Source organism: Stegodyphus dumicola, chromosome 3 (genome assembly GCF_044657685.1).
Source record: "Stegodyphus dumicola isolate Sdum_Otavi_A_Nest chromosome 3, ASM4465768v1".
Lineage (NCBI taxonomy): Eukaryota > Metazoa > Arthropoda > Arachnida > Araneae > Eresidae > Stegodyphus > Stegodyphus dumicola.
In genome coordinates, this window is record NC_140770.1 from 84,541,351 (window position 1) to 84,563,911 (window position 22,561).

The 22,561-nt window shown below is 32.9% G+C and overlaps 1 protein-coding gene across 1 annotated transcript in view; it reads right to left on the bottom strand.

Annotated features, from left to right (window-relative positions):
* Nucleotides 1-576: 576 nt before the first annotated feature.
* The window catches only part of LOC118186881 (uncharacterized), a 146,351-nt gene continuing 124,366 nt past the window's right edge, over nucleotides 577-22,561 (bottom strand). Inside the window, exons 9-11 of the mRNA XM_035357078.2 lie at nucleotides 21,216-21,341; nucleotides 12,524-13,984; nucleotides 577-9,044 (exon numbers count right to left, since the gene is read on the bottom strand). Of these exons, the coding sequence (XP_035212969.1) occupies nucleotides 8,751-9,044; nucleotides 12,524-13,984; nucleotides 21,216-21,341 (1,881 nt within the window). The 3' untranslated portion in view covers nucleotides 577-8,750. The remainder of the gene's footprint in view (nucleotides 9,045-12,523; nucleotides 13,985-21,215; nucleotides 21,342-22,561) is intronic.

Here is a 22,561-nt window from a genome sequence, read left to right on the forward strand (position 1 = left end):
AAAGAGTAATTATTAAATTAAGCTTAAGATAATGAAACGTTTAGTTTCTTACTGCGCTTTGAGATTGTTTGAATTCACTTAAATTTTTTTTTTATATATATCTGTTTATCTACTAGGTAATATCGAAATTTTCAAAGTGCTTTAGCTGCTTCCACAGCTTACGAACAAAGAAATAATAAAAGTGTCAGAATGTACTAGTAAAAATATTATCAAAGAAACAAAAGAATTAATTTAACGGTCTGATTTGCAGCTAAAAATTCCTTTACCTTGCACTGGCATTTCACATCTTCTGCGCGATCATGTATTTTTTAAATATTATTTCTTAAGCAATTAAAAAAAAAAAAAAAAAAAAAAAAAAGATTAACTTCTTAAACGATTTAAAATAAAACTGCTCCATCGATAGCTCGTATTCCATTGAAAAATGACTAATTAGTATTTCAATGCAAATGTAATTTGCTAATAACGAATACTATATGCAGAACGACGTAAAATACTTAAGGCAAAAAGTAAATACTGTAGAAGACCAAAAATAAATATTTTAATTTATGTTTTTGCAATATTATGAATGAGAAGTACTGTCATCAGAATATACTTTTATTTAAAAAAATGTGTTTGTAACAAAACAATAAAAAATACAACTTTTCAAAAATAAAGCAACTTGGTGTAAAAAGTGCTGTACTAAAATACAAACTGAGTCAACACAATTTTTAGCAAGTATTTTGTTGCTCTGTTACATTAGAATATATAGAGTTGCAGTTAAAATGGCAAAAAGTAATATAATAACACTATTTACAGATTTATAGGGCAGGGAAGCTTTACTTTGAAAACGGAGGTTGTACAAGTCTAGCAGGTTTCCACGGGAAACTCAGTAACTCTGTCGTACACATATATACACATAAGCACATATGTGTAATAAATATATACATGTGCAGATGCATATTTATGTATTAAAAATTGCTTCCATTTTTCTTTCTCTTAAGTGAGTATATATTTACATACACATTACGTAAAATACTTTATCCAGAAAAATTTTTCTACCCCTTAATAGAATGTGTTTTTAGAGAATTTATTACTCAGTTATACAACAATGCAGGAATTAAATACATGTCATAATATAGTAATTCTCATACATTATATTTTGCTAAAAATATTCTAAATGGAAATTAGACTACTGTAATGGCGGCCTTGAAACCAAATCATTCACATAAATTTACAAAATCAGTTATGTAGGAATAGTTGAGGAGTTTACGACTTGAACATAAGCTTATTTATTTTATTATTTTATATAGCGTATCTTTTGAGATGACGTAATTCTTGCCGAAGATGGTATCCTTTAGTCGTTATTTGCCATACAGATTTTTGCATTTGGATTCCGATTAAAGCTGTATGGATACTTGCACTACACATATGCACAAGTCATGGCATTGATAATTTTGCCGCGCTTTAAATAAAATCTTGAGAAAATTTCTACCAAATAAAAAATATTTTAAGACATACAATCCTTTCGAAGCATACAGAATGTCTCAAATAATGTTTACCTTCTTTGAATGTTAATAGCACAGAAACTATTAAATATTGATTTTTTTGTATTTGAAGATGTATTTGCATGAAGAGCGCGCGTAAACGCATTTGCTATTTCTAGTTCCTTCACGTTCCGTCAGAAGGCAGGCGTTAGAATATATGAAATAGTAGATGTTTGCGCATTTTCTTTCCAGTAGATATCTTAAAGCGTTGTCGAAAATCTGGAAAAGCATGTCAGTCGTAAAGACGCTGAAGGCCAGAATATGATATTCTGCTATCGTCATGTATAATAATTACGATAAGGAAGGTGGGAAGGCAAAAAGAACTGTGTGTTATGAGAAGAAAGAATGGTGAGAAAAAGAAGAACCAATGGACGAAGAAAGTATGGAGACTATTACAAACTTTCATAAAATTCATAGACACTCAATGATAGAACAAATATGACTACCTACAAGGGGTGATCAAATGAAAAGGTACGAAACGACGTAAAAACGTAACAGTGAAATATTTGCATAGTCTGCCATGGGAGAACGTAGCGAGACATCTCGTGATGCGATTGGAGTCTTTGACTAGGATCGGAGCATGCGCGGGAGCCCGCATACGCAGGAGAGAGCAGAGGCTGTTATCAAAAGCGGCGTCCAAATGATGCGGCAGTCCGTATGAGGACAGGATGGCGTTCGCGTTGCAAAATTCGACGACTGAGGAGCTGCGAGGTGTTATCCGATTTCTGACAGTGGAAGGTGAGAAACAGGCAGCTATTCATCGCCGGATGATGACAGTTTACGGGGAGAAATGTGTCTCTGACAAGTCTGTCAGAAAATGGAGTGCCCGTTTCCGTGGAGGTCGTGAGAGTGGGTGATGAGCCGAGACCGGGCCAGGCAAACATTGTCATCACGAGAGATCTCATCGACAAGGTGGGCGACCCAGTGAGAAGTGATCGGAGTGTCACATTACGAATGTTGGCGGCGAAGGTGGATGTCAGCTATGGAACCGTGTGGGCAATTGTTCACGACAGGTTGCGATATCGGAAGGTGTGTGCCGCTCGCGTTCCGAAGCAGCTCACCGACCAGCAAAAGGAACTGCGTATGGGGCTAGCACTGCAACAACTGTTTCGGTATCAGGAAGACCCCGCTTTCATGGAGCGGATCGTCCCAGATGATGAGACCTGGGGCCATCACTATGAGCCAGAGACAAAGCGGGCCAGCATGCAGTGAAAGCATGCTTCGTCACCTCCCCCTAAAAAGTTCAAAGCCGTACCGTCAGCAGGCAATGTGTTGCTCACCGTCTTTTTCGACGTTCAAGATCCGCTACTTGTGGAATTCCTCGAGTACAGAAAAACCATTAACTCCGATGTGTACTGTGAGACACTTCGGCGCCTATGCAGGTCCATCAAAAACAAAAGATCGGGGCTGCTCACGGAGGGTGTCGTTCTGCTCCATGATAACGCGCGTCCACACGTCTCCAGAGTCACACACATGGAATTGGTCAAGTTCAAGTGGGAGACGTTGGACCATCCGCTCTACAGTCCGGACATATCGCCCTGCGATTTCCATGTGTTTGGTCCACTGAAGAAACACCTGAAAGGTAAGCGTTTCAATTCGGACGACGTACTCAAGGACGTTGTGAAGGACTGGGTCTCGTCACGGCCACAGGAACAAGGAATCCTGCGGCTTGTTCATCAGTAGGATCGTTGTGCTCAGGCCTATGGTGTAGATTTTGAAGAAAGTCTACATTTGTACCCACCGTGTCGTTTCGTAACTTTTCATTTGATCACCCGTTGTATATTTCTTTTTCTGTAGAATCTATTTTTCATGCCTGCTATTTTTCGGCTCTATATCAATGTTGTTGAATTTCAAATGAATGCAGTTTTTATTTTATACGTGCTTCCATTTAACTTTATTTACTTTCCTGTAGTTTTTCATTTAATGTCGTTTGGCCACTAATAATTATTGTTAGTTTAGTTCCTTGAAAGTGGCAACAAAACAATTCATAGAATTAGGAAAATATGTTTTTGTAGTTAGTTAGGCTTATTAAAGAAGAATGACATGTTATATACCTGAGTGATGTTTTATTAAATAAATGTATACTTTAAAAAATATTTTTAGTAGTTTCTTAGAGTCCGTGATACGCTGGTAGCGTAATAGTTTATTTTGACGCGTAAGCGAACACATGCAGTGCTTGATTGATCGTAATCACGAATATCTAAGTTTTAAGCACTGTGATACCGACGGAAAAATATTCTGTTATTAATATTCCTTTTTCCCAAAGAATGTAAATATTATTTTGGAACGAACATCATATTATTTACTTCTTAAGATTTATTGGATATCACAAATTACAATTATTACAATTTTTATTTTTATTATAGCAATCGGAAATAAAATTAAAAATAAAATAAATATAAGGTGAATAATACTTTTTCTATAAAATTTTTGAATTAAGACGTTTATATTTCATTCATTTTAAGTTAAAAACGGATTTTTTTTCCCTATTTTTTTGTATTTTAACTGGCATAGAATATAAGACTCCTAAAGCATCTTTTGATTAGGTTAAAAAACAAAGGAAGATACTCTTATAAACAGGAATCCAAAACATTCTCATCTATACAACAAAACTGCATAAGGACCGATAATTTTGCATAGAAGAGGAACGACTTAAAAAAGATAAGTTTAAACAAATCTATAGGAAATACCATTAACAAGGGTGCTACTTTGGTAGACCGGTTGCACGGATTTTGGCGATTTTTCTTTTGGCGAGTAATACATCTTATAGTAAACCCATTGCTGAATAAGTTATTTATAGTAGCCGATATTTTGTTATCATTTTATTAAAAAAATAATGCGTTTTATTATGCATAAATTCCGTGTCCTAAATATTATTTATGGCTTCTAAATATTAAAAATCAATTTAAATTCGCATTTTTATTTGAAATAAAAATTTTATTGTTTATAATATTTGATATAATTTTATGTTGCGGATGATGTAATCAATGACGTCACCTTACTTAAAAAGTAATTGGTTTTATTAATATCTATAAATTTAATCTAATGTTTTAAGCGTTATTTATGGCTGTTAAATATTAAAATACAATTTAATTTTGCATTTATTTTAAAATTTAAATAATTTTAATTCTATGCGTGATGTAATCAGCTCCCTGATTGGTTACTGAATATTTGTGCATTACCGCGCCATTTTAAAATTTTATTATTCATCTCTTCGAATTCCTCAGATTTCAAATGGAATGGATATCTCCGTTTCGAAGATGAATGATGTTATTGGGAATTCCCAGGAATTATTGTTATTGGAATAAAAAAAAAATTGCCCTTTGAGTCTTTATTTTGGCCAACCTGTCTTTCCTAATCAAAGATTTATTTATAAATTATTAATAGCGTCAGAGAAAATTAATTTTAAATTTTTGGAGGAAACCTCGCTAATTGCTTCTTCAATGAAGTGCGAGAAATGTAGATCACAGATGAAGATGGTTAAAAGAGCCGATTCAATTATCATTCCGATTTTTTCGTGGTACTTATCAATAAACAACAGGTTAAAACAACTCAAAAAATGTAAGACTCAAACAAACAACAACTCAAAAAATGTAAGTACATATTTTTCTTTTATTTTATAATTGTATACTTCAATTTTGTTTAAAAAAATTAATACACTATTTTCAAAAATTGCTGAGATAATTATTGTCACATATGTTTTAATGTTAATTATATTCTATATAACGTATTTTAAAGTATTTGAATTTAATAATGTTGGTATGATGGTTTTTAATTCGATATTCAATTTCAGTAATATTTTAATCTAATTAAACGTTGGCACAATGTTTTTATAGCGGTGTTTTTATTCTTTTATTTGCTATATGAAAGTAATAATAACCTTACTTTAGTATTTTATACTCATAGTAAATGTATTTATTTACACTTGCCTGCCATCTTAAAAAAGGACATTTTCAACAAAAAATTAATCCATTACTTTTAACGATATTTATTTTTTTCTAAGTTTCGAATACTTTACTATGCGTAAAAACAGAGTTTTTTAAGATGGCTGACGATTGTGAAAATCGCGCCAACAATTGCGCCAACGTAAATCGCCAAAAATCGCCGTCTACCAAAGTAGTACCTTAACGAGTAAGGCAATCGAAAAAAAAAAGTGTATCATTCCACAATTTTGAAAATGCAAGTAAGAATTTGCAAAACGTAAGACACATGCATATTCATCGCCTATCAGGAACAGAATTCAAAATATTTTCAAGAGATAGAGACTTTATTCAAGAGACAGAGGCTGTCTCTAAATTGAACCAAATGTAATTAAGATAATTTACCTCGTGAGATTCCTTTAATTTGATTACCCAATTATTTTATTTTTGGATCTGTACCGTAACAACTCCCTTTGAATTTTCCCACCAGAATGCAAATTTAGTTCGCGTGTATTTTAAGTTAGGGTTTTGAGATTGTGAGATGGAGCGTATTCTGCCCCTCGTAGCCACGTTAGTAGGCTACTGACGTGGATTTAGATAATGTTTCGTGTCTTCAGCCTTGTATTATAATTGCAGACAGTTGAAATACACGTCGATGAAATTCTGAGTTAACTTCGTGTTAAAGTTCTCTGTGTAGTCTTTGGCTATTAGTTTATTTAAACTTAAACCTTATATTTGACGTACTGCTTTTAAGTTTCTCACCCTAAATGCTGGAGGAGCTGTAAGCATTAGAAGTGCCTTATGTTCGTCTTATTCAGTTTTAAATAAACTATCTTTTACACGTTTCCCAAGTTTCAGTTATTACTTAGCGATAAGTAGCTTAACATTCCACCAAGAATTAGACACTTTGGATAATTCTCCAAAACGTGAAGTTCTGTAGGTTGTAAGGTAACCCATTTTGACTACGAATGCCTTAATTATTTATCGATTTTAAACCCGTACGCTTAAATAATATGAAATATAGTTACAATAATTCTGTACCATTTCCATAAAAGGAGGAAATATATTTTTTTTGATCTCTCACGGACGAAAGTTTCTCTAAAATTATATATGATTGAGGTAAAGGCTGTCATACACAATTCATTTGTCAGATGTGTCCATGTTTTGAAACTTCTAATATTAGTTTCTTAGGGTGGTCCTCTTTCAGATATAATCTTTACTTTAAAATGAGCGATAGAGGAAATAAAATAATTAAATGAAGTTCATCCAGTAACAGAGATTAGGCATATGTGAAATTTTGACAGGAATCTTTTACACAAAGTGGAGTAGATTCTACCAGTGAAAATAGTTTCATAATACTGACATGATTTAAAATTCTTACAGGAAGCTTATTATATAAGCTTAAGTGCAATAAAGAAAGCTGAATTAAAAATAAATTTACATTATGCTATGTCTTCTGTTTCTCATTAGAGAAATGGCATGTTGTAGCTAGACTACATGCAGCTAAGTCCTTCTAAAGCAGGCCACATATATTATGTCACAAATAACTAGCAGATTGTACCATCATAGTACAGTAATACTCCGAAGTTACATAATAATTCCTTCCTAGACTAATGACGTAAGTCGAAAAATATTTCCATAGACACAATTAAAATTGGGATTTTATATTAAAACTATACAGTGTGTTAAAGTAGGAAGTGCTGTTCAACATAGTTTTCATTAAAAATTAAGGTCATATTCATTGGCATTAAATAAAATCTCTAACTTGAATGATATTAAAATTTTTGTCAATACACAACAAAATTATGAAACCAAACGAGCTTCTTGTGATAATTGCTCTTTGAAGAGTGAAAGAAATCCCATACTGAAGTATGGAACCACAGACATTATCTCAGTTTAGATGCCTTTGAGCCAACTGCAGACTGTTAAGCCAACTCAGAGAGGTTTTAGCAGGATCCCTTCCCAAAATGTTTCGAATGTTCCCTGCACTTTTCTTTTGTGGTTATTGTTACTCTCTCAAGCCATTGCCTTCAAAGATCTTCGCTTTAATGAGATTTAGCATTTCATGTAATTTTGAAGCCACATGGATCTCTCCTTTTCTCCATACAATTAGGATCGTCTTTCTCAGTTTCTTCGAGAACGCTTTAGATATGAAATTTCGAGACACGAATTCTTGTTCTTAAATTCACTTAAAATGATCCATAAAAATCCTTTCTAGAATATCCGAACTGCATAAAATTCCCATTTCTTACTATTTAGGACGCGACATAAGATCAGGAGACATAAGTGATGACAGTGTAAGTCAGAGATTACTACATAATGCATTGTTTTTGCTTTCTCACAAAAGGTCTATAAGAGGAATGGCCAACAAAATCCATCTCAAAGACTTTATCGATCGATGCCGATCACCACAATTACTTCGCAGAAAACTGAAATTAAATAACATAATATGATAATCGGTAAAATAATCTTAGTTAAGTGAATATCAATAATGATCAATTGGAAAAGTTATAGTATCTGTAAAGTGTACTATGGTATCCTCTGTGATGTGTAAGAAAATTGCAGTACATTGTAAGGCATCTATGCTGTGATTTGGCTGATCAAGGCACAAGAAGTTAAGATAATGTATTTTTCACACAAAATGTTCCAAATACGGAAATTACAGGGTTTATTTCCTTATACTTTTTCCTAGACATGCTCTTTAGTTAAATAGCATTTAAAATGCTCAGGATGAAATTTAAAGCAGGCTGTGTCTAGGATGATTGTCTAGATCAGTCTAAGATAAGTGACCAAACACACAAGCTAGAGACTTATCCTAGACAAGACTTGATCAAGATTTATCCTAGATATGATATGACGTACACCAGAGATATCAAAGATAAATCTGGATCATGGCCACAATAAAATGTAAATATGGTTACTTTTACATTTTTTTGTCTTTATATGCTATATACTTTTAATTACAATGTTTGACGATATAATGTAGCTATTTTTGCGAAAACAGTTTTAACATTGAAAGCTTATTAAATATGTAACTGAAATTATATATTTTTATACAGCAGCAGTTTTATTGCTGCTTAATAAAAATATAAAGTTGGTTACTCCTGATGTTGAATTTACATTTGTTATTATCATTCACTTTCAGCCTTAATTCTTTTTCTGATAGCAATTGTTCCCCTAAAAATCCCTACATCGAAAAAGAATTAGATTTGAGATGTTCTGTACAGTATTGCCTACAGATGTTCCTGGTCTCCAGAAATAACAGCAAAGTCCCAGAATGAAAGCAGTTGTAGCATTCGTTTCTTTTCTATGAGCTGCAACTGCTCTTATCTCCTGGCACGCATCTGTTTTTGTTTTCCATAAAAAATGTATCTTTTGGACAGTCGTGAATATAACCATCATATTCGTCGTCCACGTTGTCGGCCGGGACGCACACGAGGAATTTGGCACAATCTTTAGGATGAGGATATACACCCCTCCTTAGGCACGTAATGCTCCCGTCCGGCAACAAAGCCAGAGCTGGTTCTCTAGGCTCCTGTTGACTAGGTGTATACCTCCTGGTCGTCGCTGGAACAGCTGGACGCCCGGTTGGAAGAACTATCTAATGAACAAAAGAAAATATAAAATTACAATTATTGCATCTATTTTCAATACTTTAACACGATTCTTGAAGTTGTTATGTCTATGAATTAGATATGACATACATGAAAAAAGAAAGCTTATATGTTCCTAACCAATTGTTTTTAATTTCTACTCTGGCTTGCTTGTTTTGATTTCAAATGCAGGAAAGTTCTCACCTAAGACATAAAGTAGAAGAAGGTACGGATTGATAAAAAGGACGAGTAATGAAATCGTCAACTGGATAGAAGGCATACATTTATAGTGCACGAACGATGTATAATAACATTTTTTGAATTTGTAGTAATGAAGAAGGACCAAATAATGTAAGCAAATGAAGAATTATAAAGTTATGTGCATATCTCTCATTACCAAGTTCAATAATGAGCGAAGACTTTATTTGGTAATCAACAATTTCTGAAGCTATGGTGGTTTGATAATAGTTCATACGCAAACCAACCTAATTCATCCTATTAGAACTTTTTTAAGTTACACATGTCAAATGTGTAAAACAATATCCTTTTAGATTTATCACGGGTGTCCTTCGCTTTTCTTATTCGCGATGTGAAATTGTAGATGAATTCTGCAAATATAATTATTTAATCTATTATTCTTATTAAAATATCTAATGAATTAGTTTTCTGCTTTAGTGCATTAAAAATCACATTCATTTTTAAAAGAAAGCTTATTGTATTCGTTTTTGATTATTTTTTATTTAATATGGTTCTAATAGTTAAAGCTCACGAGATTAGCCACGACATTTCAGAAGGAGAGGCGAAATGAAGATTTTCTCATGAAGCCACTTAAACAATGTATTATGACTTGTAGAGTCATTAGGTTATATTTTTAAGCAGCAGAGACGTGAAAAATGAACATTGCCTTCGCCGATTCGAACCTGGACCTCTCGAATACGCGCCGAGTGTGCTAACCCTTACACCACGAAGGCATACGGGAAGAAGGAAGAAAATACACTACAAGAAATGTGGCAAAACTGCGAAGACAAACATGGGGCATAAACAGACTCTGGATGAACACGATCAGCATAACTGTTTCATATTTAACGGACATATTTATATTTAATTCATATTTAACGGACAAAAACCTTTTTACGCAATTGATATACAATACTGAAGTAATATAATAGTTCTGAGATACAGTGTTAATAAACATCACCATGGGATTTGTGGAATGTCCCCTCCATTACATGGGAGCCAACACCCAATGAAAATACTCCTGATGAATGCATGGCATAGGGCTAAGCATCTAACTTGAGCTCAACAATTTGAGCATTACTTCACTTTATTAATGAAAATGAGTAGCCTGGTCTAACCAATCATAATTCAATCTATTTTGGACAGATGTAAAGATTTGTGGAATAAGAAACCTTACGATTCCATGGATCCTCCATGGCAATAGGAAGTTATACAGGCTGTATTGGCTCCACAATGGTATGGGGCATATCTAGCGGGCATTTAATGGAACACCCGCTATATCTACAAACTTTCCTGATTTCAGGTAAATTCTGCTGCACGTTTTTGTAATGAATTAAACCTATTCATACGCAGCATTCACTATGAAGGATTTTGTTTCTTCTAACAGAACTGTAGAGAGAGGTATGTGTATAGATACTAAACTGCGATAGGAAAGTTTGCAGTACCTAAGCCATTAAATCGTGATTTCCAATCACATAATGGTATCCAGGCAATATACAGAAATCCCACATCTCATACGAAGTATCGTGTTTATTGCTTACAAATATTCCAGCATATTCGTCCATATTTATGCTGTTCTCTCACGAAGAATCTACTAGGTGTACGATAGGCGTTCGTTTTTTTGGCACTTCATTGAATATAAGGAAAGCCGTTAAAACATTATATAATCAGCTCATTCCTCGAGATCCGAACACGAGGCGATCTACCAGAGTTCAACTGTCATATCACTTGAGCCCTATTGGATAGGAAGCTTTCTAGAATTAGTTACCTAATATTTAAATGTTTTTTTAAAGGAAGCTAGCAAGTAACTGAGTGAAATCGTGCTATTGAAAACTGAAAGGGTATCTTTTAAAGAGGGTATGCTTTCTTTTAGATATTTCGCAATTTATGGCATCATCGCAGAGACTTTTTATCTAAAGAATTATAGAATTTCATTTAACTTCATCAGCAGCAACTACATAGAATTACTTCTTTCGACTTTGTTAATAGACGATTATATTGAATCTAATATCAGAAATATAGTGAGTGGAAACACAATTATCTTCATTCTTTTAATCGTCATTTTCTGTCATTTGCCAACCATTGAGGCAGTCTAATAGAAAGAAGGAAACCATAAAAAATAAAGAATAAAATAAATACAGGAAACAAATATTAAAAGAGGCTATATTTGATATAATGTAAAGTATAATTATTTTGCCATTTTATTGGAATAAAATGCTATTTTTATGCTAAAATATTGTTTTATAAAATACTACCAAGTAAAATTACAAAAAGGTAATTTATAAAATTTCATGTATCAGTTATGAATAGAATTTTCTTACCATTTATGGCGATAAGAAAAAAAAACTGAGCTGATGGGGTAGGGTGATTCGTCTTAAGGAGCTATATTTTATCAAGGAAAATGCTGAACCTAAAATTTTTAACCAGGCCCAGAGGCCTCCTACACATCATGAAGATTCATTATAATCTTCTACTCATCTTGAAGATTCAGTATGATGTTCTACTCATCATAAAGAGATTCCATGGTTCGACTCAACTCCTACTTTTCATGAAGATTGATCACGATGTTCAACTCATCATGAAGATTTTATTTCTTGTCCTACAAATGGTGGGTTGGGTAACCATAAGCGTACGCTAGCTAGAGTTATGAACTTTCGTAAAATGTTTCTTGAATTTTCTTCATTTTCTCTGAAACCTCAGAACCGTCAACTCTTATCGCCTATATACATACACATACACAGTCTTGAATTATCGAAGTCACATCTACATAGTTGCAAACCGAGAATACAAAATGTTTTTATTGAGGTGTGTCAGTTTCGATTATAAACAAATAATTGAGCACTAAATAAAAGCGATGCATCTACAGCGCAATAAAGCTACTGAAAGCAACTATTCGAAACTTAGACTATATTTTATTGCACGTGATAGTAAATAAACTAAGGAGCTATAATATAAGAAGTTCTCAAATTTAATTTTAATATTTATCCATATTGCACATCATCAAAAATAAATTTTCATTAGAGGCCGTTCCCATATGGCGGTGCAACAGTAGTGGATAAAGATATTTCGGTATTTATAATTATTAGGAAAGGTGAGAATTATAGCATATGTTATGCGCATGTCTAAATAGTACCCAAATCTTTATTTTTCTTTTCTTTTTTAGAATTTAAATTAACAGCAAGCCAGACTCAAAAAATAATTTATTTGAAACGTATGTTTTCTCACTCGTAAATTTTAAAGATGCACTTACCAACTCTTTAGGTGCTGGAGGGCCTCTGAACCTAGATGTCTGTGTTGTTGTTGTTGTTGTAGGTGGCCTAGTAACAGGCCTCGCTCTGCGAGTAGAAGGCTTAGGAGTAGTAACTTCTTTTGTTGCCACTTCCTCTAGAACATTCGGCCTCGCCACTCGACGTACTCCTACAGTCTGAGCTAAGACATAATTATTATTCCTTCTTCTTTGTTGTTTATCACTGTCGGTATTGGTTGATATAAGCAGCGTTCCTGGAGGATTTCTTTTTTTTCCTTCACCTGGAACGGGTCTTACTCGCACCACTACTCTCCTGCTTGTAGGAGTTGGTTTTGTTGTAGGTTTGACGGTTGTTATATCATCATAGTCGTCAATGACGTCATCCACTTCTGATGTCGTTGTGACCGATTTATGTCTACTAGGAGTGTGATATACGAAAGGAAATTCGAACCCATCTTGTCCCTTGTCTTCTGCAGAAGAAGTTGTGGTATCTTCATCAAAGATGTCCTCGTGGAGTACTTCTTCTGCTTCTGGAACAGGAATGTGAAACTGTGGTCCTCGAGGCCTCACGGTACTTCGAGATTGCTGCTGTTCGCTCTTACCACTACGATCCGGCTTTGCATATTGGTTAAAAATATCAGCTTGCGGGGTGGATTCTGTTGTGGTAGGCCTCCTTCTATTGGGCGATCTATATTCGGGTAATGTTGGGCTCACAGTCGAAGTAGCTTCAACGGATTCCCTTCCATGGAGTTTATCATGAATCTGGTTGACTCCCAGCTGCTGTAACAATTGTAGGAGTTCCATCAAACTTTGGCTATTCATATTGATAGCATTCAACGGCGTTTTTAATGCATCCAAATCATTTTGTATCTCTTTCGGTATTTCTTTTACAGATGGTCTGACTGTTGTAGTGGTGGTTGTGGTAGTAGTAGTTGTGGTGGTCTTCTTAGAACGTGGTCGAGGGCGAGGTCTTGGTGTTGTAGTTGTAGTCGTTGTCTTCTTAACTCTGCATACGACATTAGCGGCATAATCACAGGAATCGCGTTGTTTGTTAAAGTACAGTCCTGATGGGCAAGTAAATGAGTGGGCAACTAGGCCCAAATTAGAAGGACCGCTGTCCAAGCACCAAAAATACTTTTTGCAGTCTGTTGGGTTGTTGAAGAAACCTTCATCTTCGCACTTAAACTCGGGACCGGGATCTGGTGTAGTGAAGGGTGGAGGTGTGGTCGATTTGATTGCCTTTGCTGTTGTTTTGGCAACTTGCTGACGTCGACTCGCTCTTTGAGTGGTTCGAGGAGCTGCTGTTGTTGATTTTTGCGTCAGCAAAGCTGGTCCTTCTTCCAAAGCCATCTTCAACGTATTAATCAATGGACTCTGTTCTCCATAGCATTTCCCCCTGAAGTCATCATTATCTAGTGTCCACACCATTCCTCCACCAAGACCTTCACTGAAAATAAATTTTACCTGTAACATGAAGCAACAGTTTAGAAAGTTGCGGTGCTTTAATTAAAAAGATAATTCAACCATAATTTTACTTTGAAATAATATCTCATGTATGGTACGCATATAAATTGAAGTTTTTAAATATTTTATATTCGGGAATTTAAATGACAATTACGAAAATAACATATAGTGCAGCTTCAGGTATCTGAAATGTGATAGAACAGTTCGATTAGCTAGAACTAATCGAAGTGTACGTGTGCGGAACTCATTTTGTCTAGATGGCTTGTTCTTTTGTAAACAAAATAAAATAAGTTCGTTAATAAATAATAATAATATTAAATAAAATAAGCTTTTTTCATAACACAACTTATTAATTAGACAGCGATATTTTTAAGCTGTATTTAGATAATTTAGAAGAAATTAGCACAACATGTAGATTTGCTTTGGAAGTACGGCAAATAGTTATACACACAGTGTGTCTCTGAGGTTTTTCGAACTAAGTTTTTTAATACACATAAGATTATCAAACACTATATAGATGACAGGGTGTGAGCTTTTGAATTTAGAAGAAACAACCATTTTATGATATTAGCAAGTTGTTTCGAAGATAAAAATTACATGTCAAATTGGAAGTGTTCAGATGAAGATAGTATAATTCATACTCACTTTCAGACAAACGTTTACACATGTTTCTTATAATATGAATAATTATGCATAAATTCTAACAATTTGAAATTGTATATAAGTTTGAAACATAAGCCAAAAATTTATGATTATATTTGAGTTCTAAATTTGGGATTGATAATCAGTTTTTATGTTTAAGAAAAAACTAGAGGTGATTAAACATTTTATACTTTTCAGGCGTAATTTATAAAATCGATTTTTTTGATAAGATAGCAAAACAAATGGAGAAAACATAAAAACATCAAAAGCATCAAATAGTAGGAAAGAAAAGCAAAACGATTAAAATATAAAAGCTTAAAAAAAAACGGTAATAAAAAAGAAACTTTAAAAAAGATACAAACTGTAAAGCACAACAAAAGCAAGACAGCATTTATGATTAAAGTATTTTAGAATGTAATTAAATTTCAAATTAATAAATATCAAACAGGTATAAAAGCGTGAAAACTTAAGGAAAAAAAAAACTGATATGAAAACTTACGAAGATCCTAGAATGAAAGAATCCAATGTGAACGTAAAATGGCAACCCCTCCCTGAGAAAAATTACTGCTACATAGGGGTAAACGATTACATTGTAAGAAGTATCTCGTAAATTCCGGTTGGTAGTAAAACTTCAAATAGAAGAGAAACATATCAAGATAAAAATGTAAAATTTAAAACTATGCAAAAAAGGGCCTCTATCTCATCACCTTCCAAATCGATAAAGTTTTCTTAAAACCCTGTTCCAAACTGACGTTGCTAATTTTTTCCCCTGTTTTAAATTTTTCATTGGTATGCTTCTCTTTATAAAAGATGATTTGCAATTGCTGTTGATTTTCGTCATCTGTCTCTTCAAATGACAGCTAGTGAGCTCAGCACCTATAAAGGCACTTCATACAACACTGTCATGGATTAATGTCCTTGAACAATTGAAAAATTTCTTTTGCTTTATTCCTTAAGCTCAACTGCTGAAAAATGGCAAACGTTAATCCTGATTTTTTTAAAACAAATTGCGACAGCAGATGAAACGTGGTGATTTCCTTATGGCCGTAGAGCTAAAAGCAGTCATATGCTTTGGTTGGAGAAGATTCACCCCGGTCACAGAAATTTACGTTTTGAATATTAAAAAAAAAAAAAAAAAAAAAAAAAAAAAAACATTGGTGACTATTTTGATAGAAAAAGGATAACCAGTGATAACTAATGAGGAAATAATAGTTAACTCGAGATTTTATACAGATGTAAGTTGTCCGCAGTTTCTAGCAAAGAAAAGAGTCACAGTTATCAACTACCAAATTTATTTCCAGATTTGTCACTTTTTGCCTGCTTTTACTTGGTTAGAGTGGTTTTACCTTAAACATTATTGTTTTAAAAGCACTGAAGAGGTTTAGAAAACTGTAACCAGAAATTATGATTTGTTTCTACAATAAGTGTTTTGAAGGAATAAAACAGCTGCATGAACGTACCAAGCATTGTAAAGAATTAAAAGGATCATATACTGAAGTCTAAGAATGCTTTTTCTTTAACTTTATATTTGGTGTGTATTTAGACTAAGACTCCCTAAGACTAATCCCCTAAGACTTTCGAGACACAGTGTTTTGTGTACAGTCTTCTGTAAAAAACTATATTATAAAACCCTTTTGTATTTGACTCATTTGTTTTTAATTTTAGTCAAATAAAATGCAATTTTTGTTTTATAAATTTTGTTCTTAACAAAGTTTAAAAATTATGCATTTGTTTAATTTAATTTTATAATAGTAAAATTAAATAAATAATAAGAAAGAATATGCAGTTATGCCAGAAAAAGGTATTACGTAATACATACGTATTACAACAGTATTTCATTGTTTCATTTTTAGTTGAAATGGTTTATTCGTAGGTATTTATTTGTAGGTTCGTAAAGAAATTAAATTCATTATTTAACCTTCTTCAAACATCTGGATCTGCTGAGCTTTTGCATTGGAACATAATTATTATTTTTAATTAGTATAAGTTCATGACATCACCCTTTCTTTAAAGGTCTTTTGATTTATTAGGTCTTTTGATTTTATCACGTTCATGACATCACCCTTTCTTTAAAGGTCTTTTGATTTATCATATTACATCCGATTCCCTTCAATTTCTTTTTATACAAAAATTCATATCCTATCATTTAAAATCGGGGAGATACAAACAATTAATATTTTATTTATATACAAAGTTTTATTTTTCTGCAAAAAAGAAATATTTTATTTCTATACAAAAAAGGAAAAAAAAAATCTCTTTACTTTTTCTTCTTCCATACGCGCTTACCCTTAACCATTTTTCAGTGCGTTGCCATTCAAGAAAGAAAAAAAACTTTTTTCTTCAAATTTAATGAGTCTTTTAATGGTTAACAAGCTTAGCTATTGAAAAGAATTATTGCAGTTTTTAATAATCTGAATCTTTTTTCATTTTTTAGAGTAATATGTCTAACATATATAAATTAATATATAAATATATAAATATTTCTAACATATATAAATATTTATTTGTAATATAAAAAGGAATAAATACAAAGTAAAAAGTAGTTCAAAACCTAATCCAAGCATCAGCAAGTTGTGGTAATAATGCAAAATGAAATAAATTTATAATGGGATTAAAATCCATTCTATATTCTCTTCGGAATAAACTATGTCGCCCAGATGGTATAGTGGATACGCGAGCCTACTACGGCATCGAAGGGCTCGGGTTCGAATTCCGGAAAAAACATGGATGTTTGTAAATATATAGTGCCGGTGCGGTATGGCAACACCTTCTTAAACAGAAGCCGAACTACGAGATCGTGACGTCACAAACTGGCGGCTGACAATCGCCGTTGGTCACCTACTATCTGCCTTTAAAGTATATATGTTTTTAAAGCTTTACTAACAGGAGAGTATTTTCTAATGATGTAGATACATATTATTTTTCGTTTTTTGCTTTATATATATTGAATATATATTTTCAATTCATTCGCGGATATAATATTGGAAACATTTTCCTTTGCACAAAATATATTATATATTACTAATTTTTCTATGATCTTATAGGGTATGTTTACAGTTAAAATAATGCTTTAAAGTACTGGTTGACTTTTGATAAGTAACAGTAAGGTAATGTTGGAATCTCCCTCCATACTAATAATATTCAAGTCACTTAACTGCATAAAAAATATATAAGAAGGATGTGTGGAGATATTTTTAAGGATATTAGAAGTTTTTAAATTTTAGCAGGGTAGATTTATAAGCACACATATTACACGAAAAACCTCAATTTTTTAAGCCTTTTATTATTTTCACAATATATCCATGCAAAAACTGCGCTGATAATGATTTTACTGGGACAATACTTATAGCATCCTTATATGAAGATCTAATACTCTGCAGCATAAAAACACAAGCAGAATTAGCAGCGTTTTCACAATTATATTTTGCTACATTCCTATTATGTTTTCACCTTTGAAATCTAAGAATGGCTTAATGTGAATTTCATCAACCATTAAAGTGACATATTATCGTTTTCGTCTAAAAAGCGGATTTTTTCCTTAGCATAATTCAGGAAATTTTCAGGAGTTTGCTCCACTTTAGGATCAACATTATATTCAGAATACAATCTTTTCAATGTAGAAGGATGTGGCAAAGTAACATATGCACTATTTCTTAAAAATTTACAGCAATGTGGAGAAATTGAAAACATCAAACTTGATACCAGCTGCTCAAATATAAACTGAACTACTTTCTTTTTATGTTCAGGGGCATTTTTTTCTAATTCCCGAAGGCCTTGAGTTACGAGTAATAAATTTTTAAAGCTGTTTTCATTATTATCACCTTTAATTTTTTCAACTTCTTTAAGCAATGAACAGAGATTATGCACATCATTAATTTTTAAAGGGATGGTTACTAATTTCATGGTTACTAATTTTTGTTAATGGAATATCTCTAAAATATGCTTCCACTAACAGATCATCATGGATAACGACTGATGCAGATATAAAAGGAGCAAATTCTGTGCTTATCTGGAGGAAAAATATACTATTTTCTTTAATCACAACTGTTAAATCATCAGGTATCTTAGCATTTTTTAGACATGATGAAAGCTCACTCAGATTACTATAATTACCTAATTACTAATTTTAAAGTAATAAAAGCAGGATTTCTAGTAATGTAATTTATATTTTAACAAAACAGGTAATAGCAAGCATATGTGTGTTTGTCTCCCACTCGGCAAGGGGGGGGGGAAAGGATTCTTAGTGACATAAGTTTTAATAATATTTGAATTTTCATGCATTAGGAATTTAAATTATTTCTTGTTTTACGCAAAACTGTGCACTTTATATTACAATTTAAAAAACCATAAGCATATTTATTTCCTTCACAGTTTCTTTAGAAAAACTTTTAAAAACAAAATATATTAAATATTAAGCTAAATAATTTCATTTGTTGCCATATACATATGGAGTTAAAAGTTCCAAGTTATAAAATTAATCAAAAAGTAAAAAATTGGACATTTTAAAAAGTAAGTGAATATTTAGCACGCAATTCGATACATAATTATTAACCATACAATTCGATACATAATTATTAACCATACAATTCGGTACATAATTATACTAATCGATACGTAATTACACAATATTATACACAATGTATTCTATAAAAATGAAATTCCTTAACATTAACGTATTCATTCTTTTAAATGTAGAAGCAAATACCTTAATAAATTTAAATTTCAAGTTAGGCTTAACTTACCCGAGAATACTTCGAAATGGTAAAATTTTCTCGCGGTATCGATTTTAACCATCTATGTAATACATCTTGTTGCTTAGGAAATCTATTTACTGATACTTTAGAACCGCCACAATAATTTTCTCGGCATAACGGCACACAGCACTTTAAAGGCATGATTGAAATCGATAAAAAAAATATCAATATCAAATTAAGGCGATATGGTTCACGCGCCTTCTCACGACCAAGGACGAATTCCCCTAACTTGCTAATGCCATCTAGATGGCCTTGGTTTAGGGGCGATTTTTCGCATCCCATCGAGAAGGCCAACAGTTTGTGACGTCACTAAACTACGAGCCTTCAGTAGGGAGGCTTGTGTTTAAGAAGGTGTTGGGTATGGTGGCACTCTAAATATGCGGCGAGCCGAATGTCCTGTCATGTGGATTGGTGGAAGAACCCCGGATCATAGGGGCCCGGGGTGCTCTCCCTCAAAATTGGGGTGGAAAGTAGGAGTCCAACCTCTCTTCGGAGCAGGCTCTGGGAACCATTGTTCCATGTAATATGGACAAGACAACAACAACAATGATGACTTTTTTCAATGGACAATGAAGAAATTGGAAAGAAAAAAAAAAAAAAAAAAGGTTAATTATCTTAATTATCAAAAAAAGGTTGCTATAAGTTAAGAAGTTCGACAAGTGAATTAATCTTGGCGCAAACTGAAAATGTTTGCTAAGATAAATTTTTTAAATTCTCCATAAATTTCTCATCAAAAATTATAAAATTTAATATCTAGGCATAATTTGAGTCGTAAAATCGAAATATGGAACACAAATTGGTATGTTATTTGAGAAAAAGTCCGATTTTGTGGCAAAATACCTATGTTAGAACTTAAAGCTATATAAAAATCTAATACATATCTTAAGTTGCGCTTTCGAGACATGGAAAACGCAATTTTCGTCAATCGCCTCAGTAGAAAAGATATAGAACCGTCTCCCTTTCTCGCCCCTCCCGCGTAGTGTACATTAAGTTACGTCGTTGTTAACAAGAGAAAATCTACTGAAGCAGAAATTAATTGCAAAGTCTTTAAAATACATCTGTAGCAAACAATAAATAAAATAATCTAAGATTTACAACTAAAAGATGCTAAAATCATAATGTTCAACATTTTTTGCTGAGGCACGCGGCTCAACGTAGTAACAGTTTTAGAACCCTGTATGAAAACTATTAAAGAGGAGATAAATGGAAATACATTGTACTTTTGATGAAGCATGGCGTTACCTGAATGGTTGCAACAAACAAAGGCCTAGTTATTATTGAAAAAATGTACAAACCTGATTTCGTCAATGCAAAGAAAGTTACAGCAAGGGGTTTATGGTGGTTGCAGGATTCTCTTACAAAGGGAAATTAAAAATAAGAAGAGTGAAAAAAATATTAAAATTTATTCAAGGTGCTAAACTGAAAATTTTTCGTTATATAAATTCTGTTTCTTTATGCCAATGACTTTCGAAGAGTAAAACTTGAAAAAGAAAGGCAAAGATAAAGCAACACGTCACACTTCGAAAAGTACCTCTGTATTCCTTGGAAAAAATTAAGCCTGATACAGGTATTGCATATATATCTTTCCAACGTAGTCTTGTAAAGTCCTCTGACATTTTGCTAATGACTATCATGCCTCTGGTGTCTTGAAAAGAGCTCTTTCTAAGCGCAAACCCGCCACGATTGAACGATTGATTTAATATCTGGTGAAACATGTAATATTTTTTAAAAATTCATATTTCCCCCAAACTTTATAGTTGTTCGACAACGTTTTAAAAATGAAAGTCGGAAAACAAAATTGAATAAATAAATAAAATTAAAAATCTGTTTCTCACCTTTTCTATGATGATATCTTCATCATCAAATCCAACCCATTGATTGTCCTTGTAGGCATAAGGACCCATAAGTTCAGGATAGGGAGCCTCCAAGTCCCATTCGTCTTCTTGGATCATCTTACAGATCTGCAGGAGAAAAAGTAACCTTACTAACTTAGCGTAAATTTTGTATGTATCAAAATTATTAAAAAATAAAATTACAGCAGTTTTTTTTTCACTGTACGCCATTTGCAGTTGTTTTTTGCCCTACCTTGGATCATTTGAGAATTAACAATTTCAACTTCTACTGTGACATTAAACTTAGACTTAAAAAAGTAAAAGTCTCTTAAGTTTCGTTTAGTTTCAGTCAATGAAAAACGAGAAGACTCAAAGTACTTTCAAATTGCTTTAAAATTTCTTTGCTACATTCGGTAACAGTAATAAATAATTATCTAAACCTGCCTTAAAAATTATATAATCATCACTCATTTATAGATGAAGGAACTCATGTAGCCGATATTTGCATAAAAAAGATGCATTTATTGCTATTCTAGTCTCTATAAATTTCTAGCTCATGGAATATTAAAGAATGCAATGGTATTATAACTAATATAATAGAAATATAATAAAGTTTATTCAGATTCCACATATCATTAATTTTGGCTCTTAAAATCATATGTTTTACATTTCAATACATGTACATTCAACCATTATTTTATTACTGTAATGATTGCTTTCATCAGTCGATGTTTTGGCAAAATTACAAAACCAATATCTTCGTCTAATAACAGGTGCAGTTAAATCCACCTCTATAGCGTCTATGGAAGCGTTAACCAGCACTCCTGTCATGCATGACATTTCTAAAAATGCTGCAATTTTGTGTCAAAATCTTTGCAGGCTCCCAAATAATAAATATTGGAGGAATTACAATTTTACCAATGATAGAAATTTAAAGACACAAGAGGGTTTCAATGAAACTGCTTATCAGTTATCAGAAGACCTAGAGCTTCTTCGAGAAATGAATGTAATGACTGTGCCTTTGTGCCCTCTTGAATACGGGGACTTCTGTGTATATCTTGAACTTGGCGAGAAAATTGATAAGAGTGAGAAGCCCACTGCCCAGATCAGACCTGTCTTTTGACTATACAAAATTTTTTGAATTCCCATCTTTTTAACTTTAGACTTAAGGACTCTTTAGCCTGTACTCTTTGTAACTCTGGGCAGTCCATGAATAAGGAGCAGGACAGGACAGGAACAAGTACAGGGGGCACCATATCATAGCTTATAAGCAAAAATGGTATTGCCTCGGGGTACTACCTTTTCGTATTTATTGAGTACTAAACAAGGATACTTGCAATCATACAGAT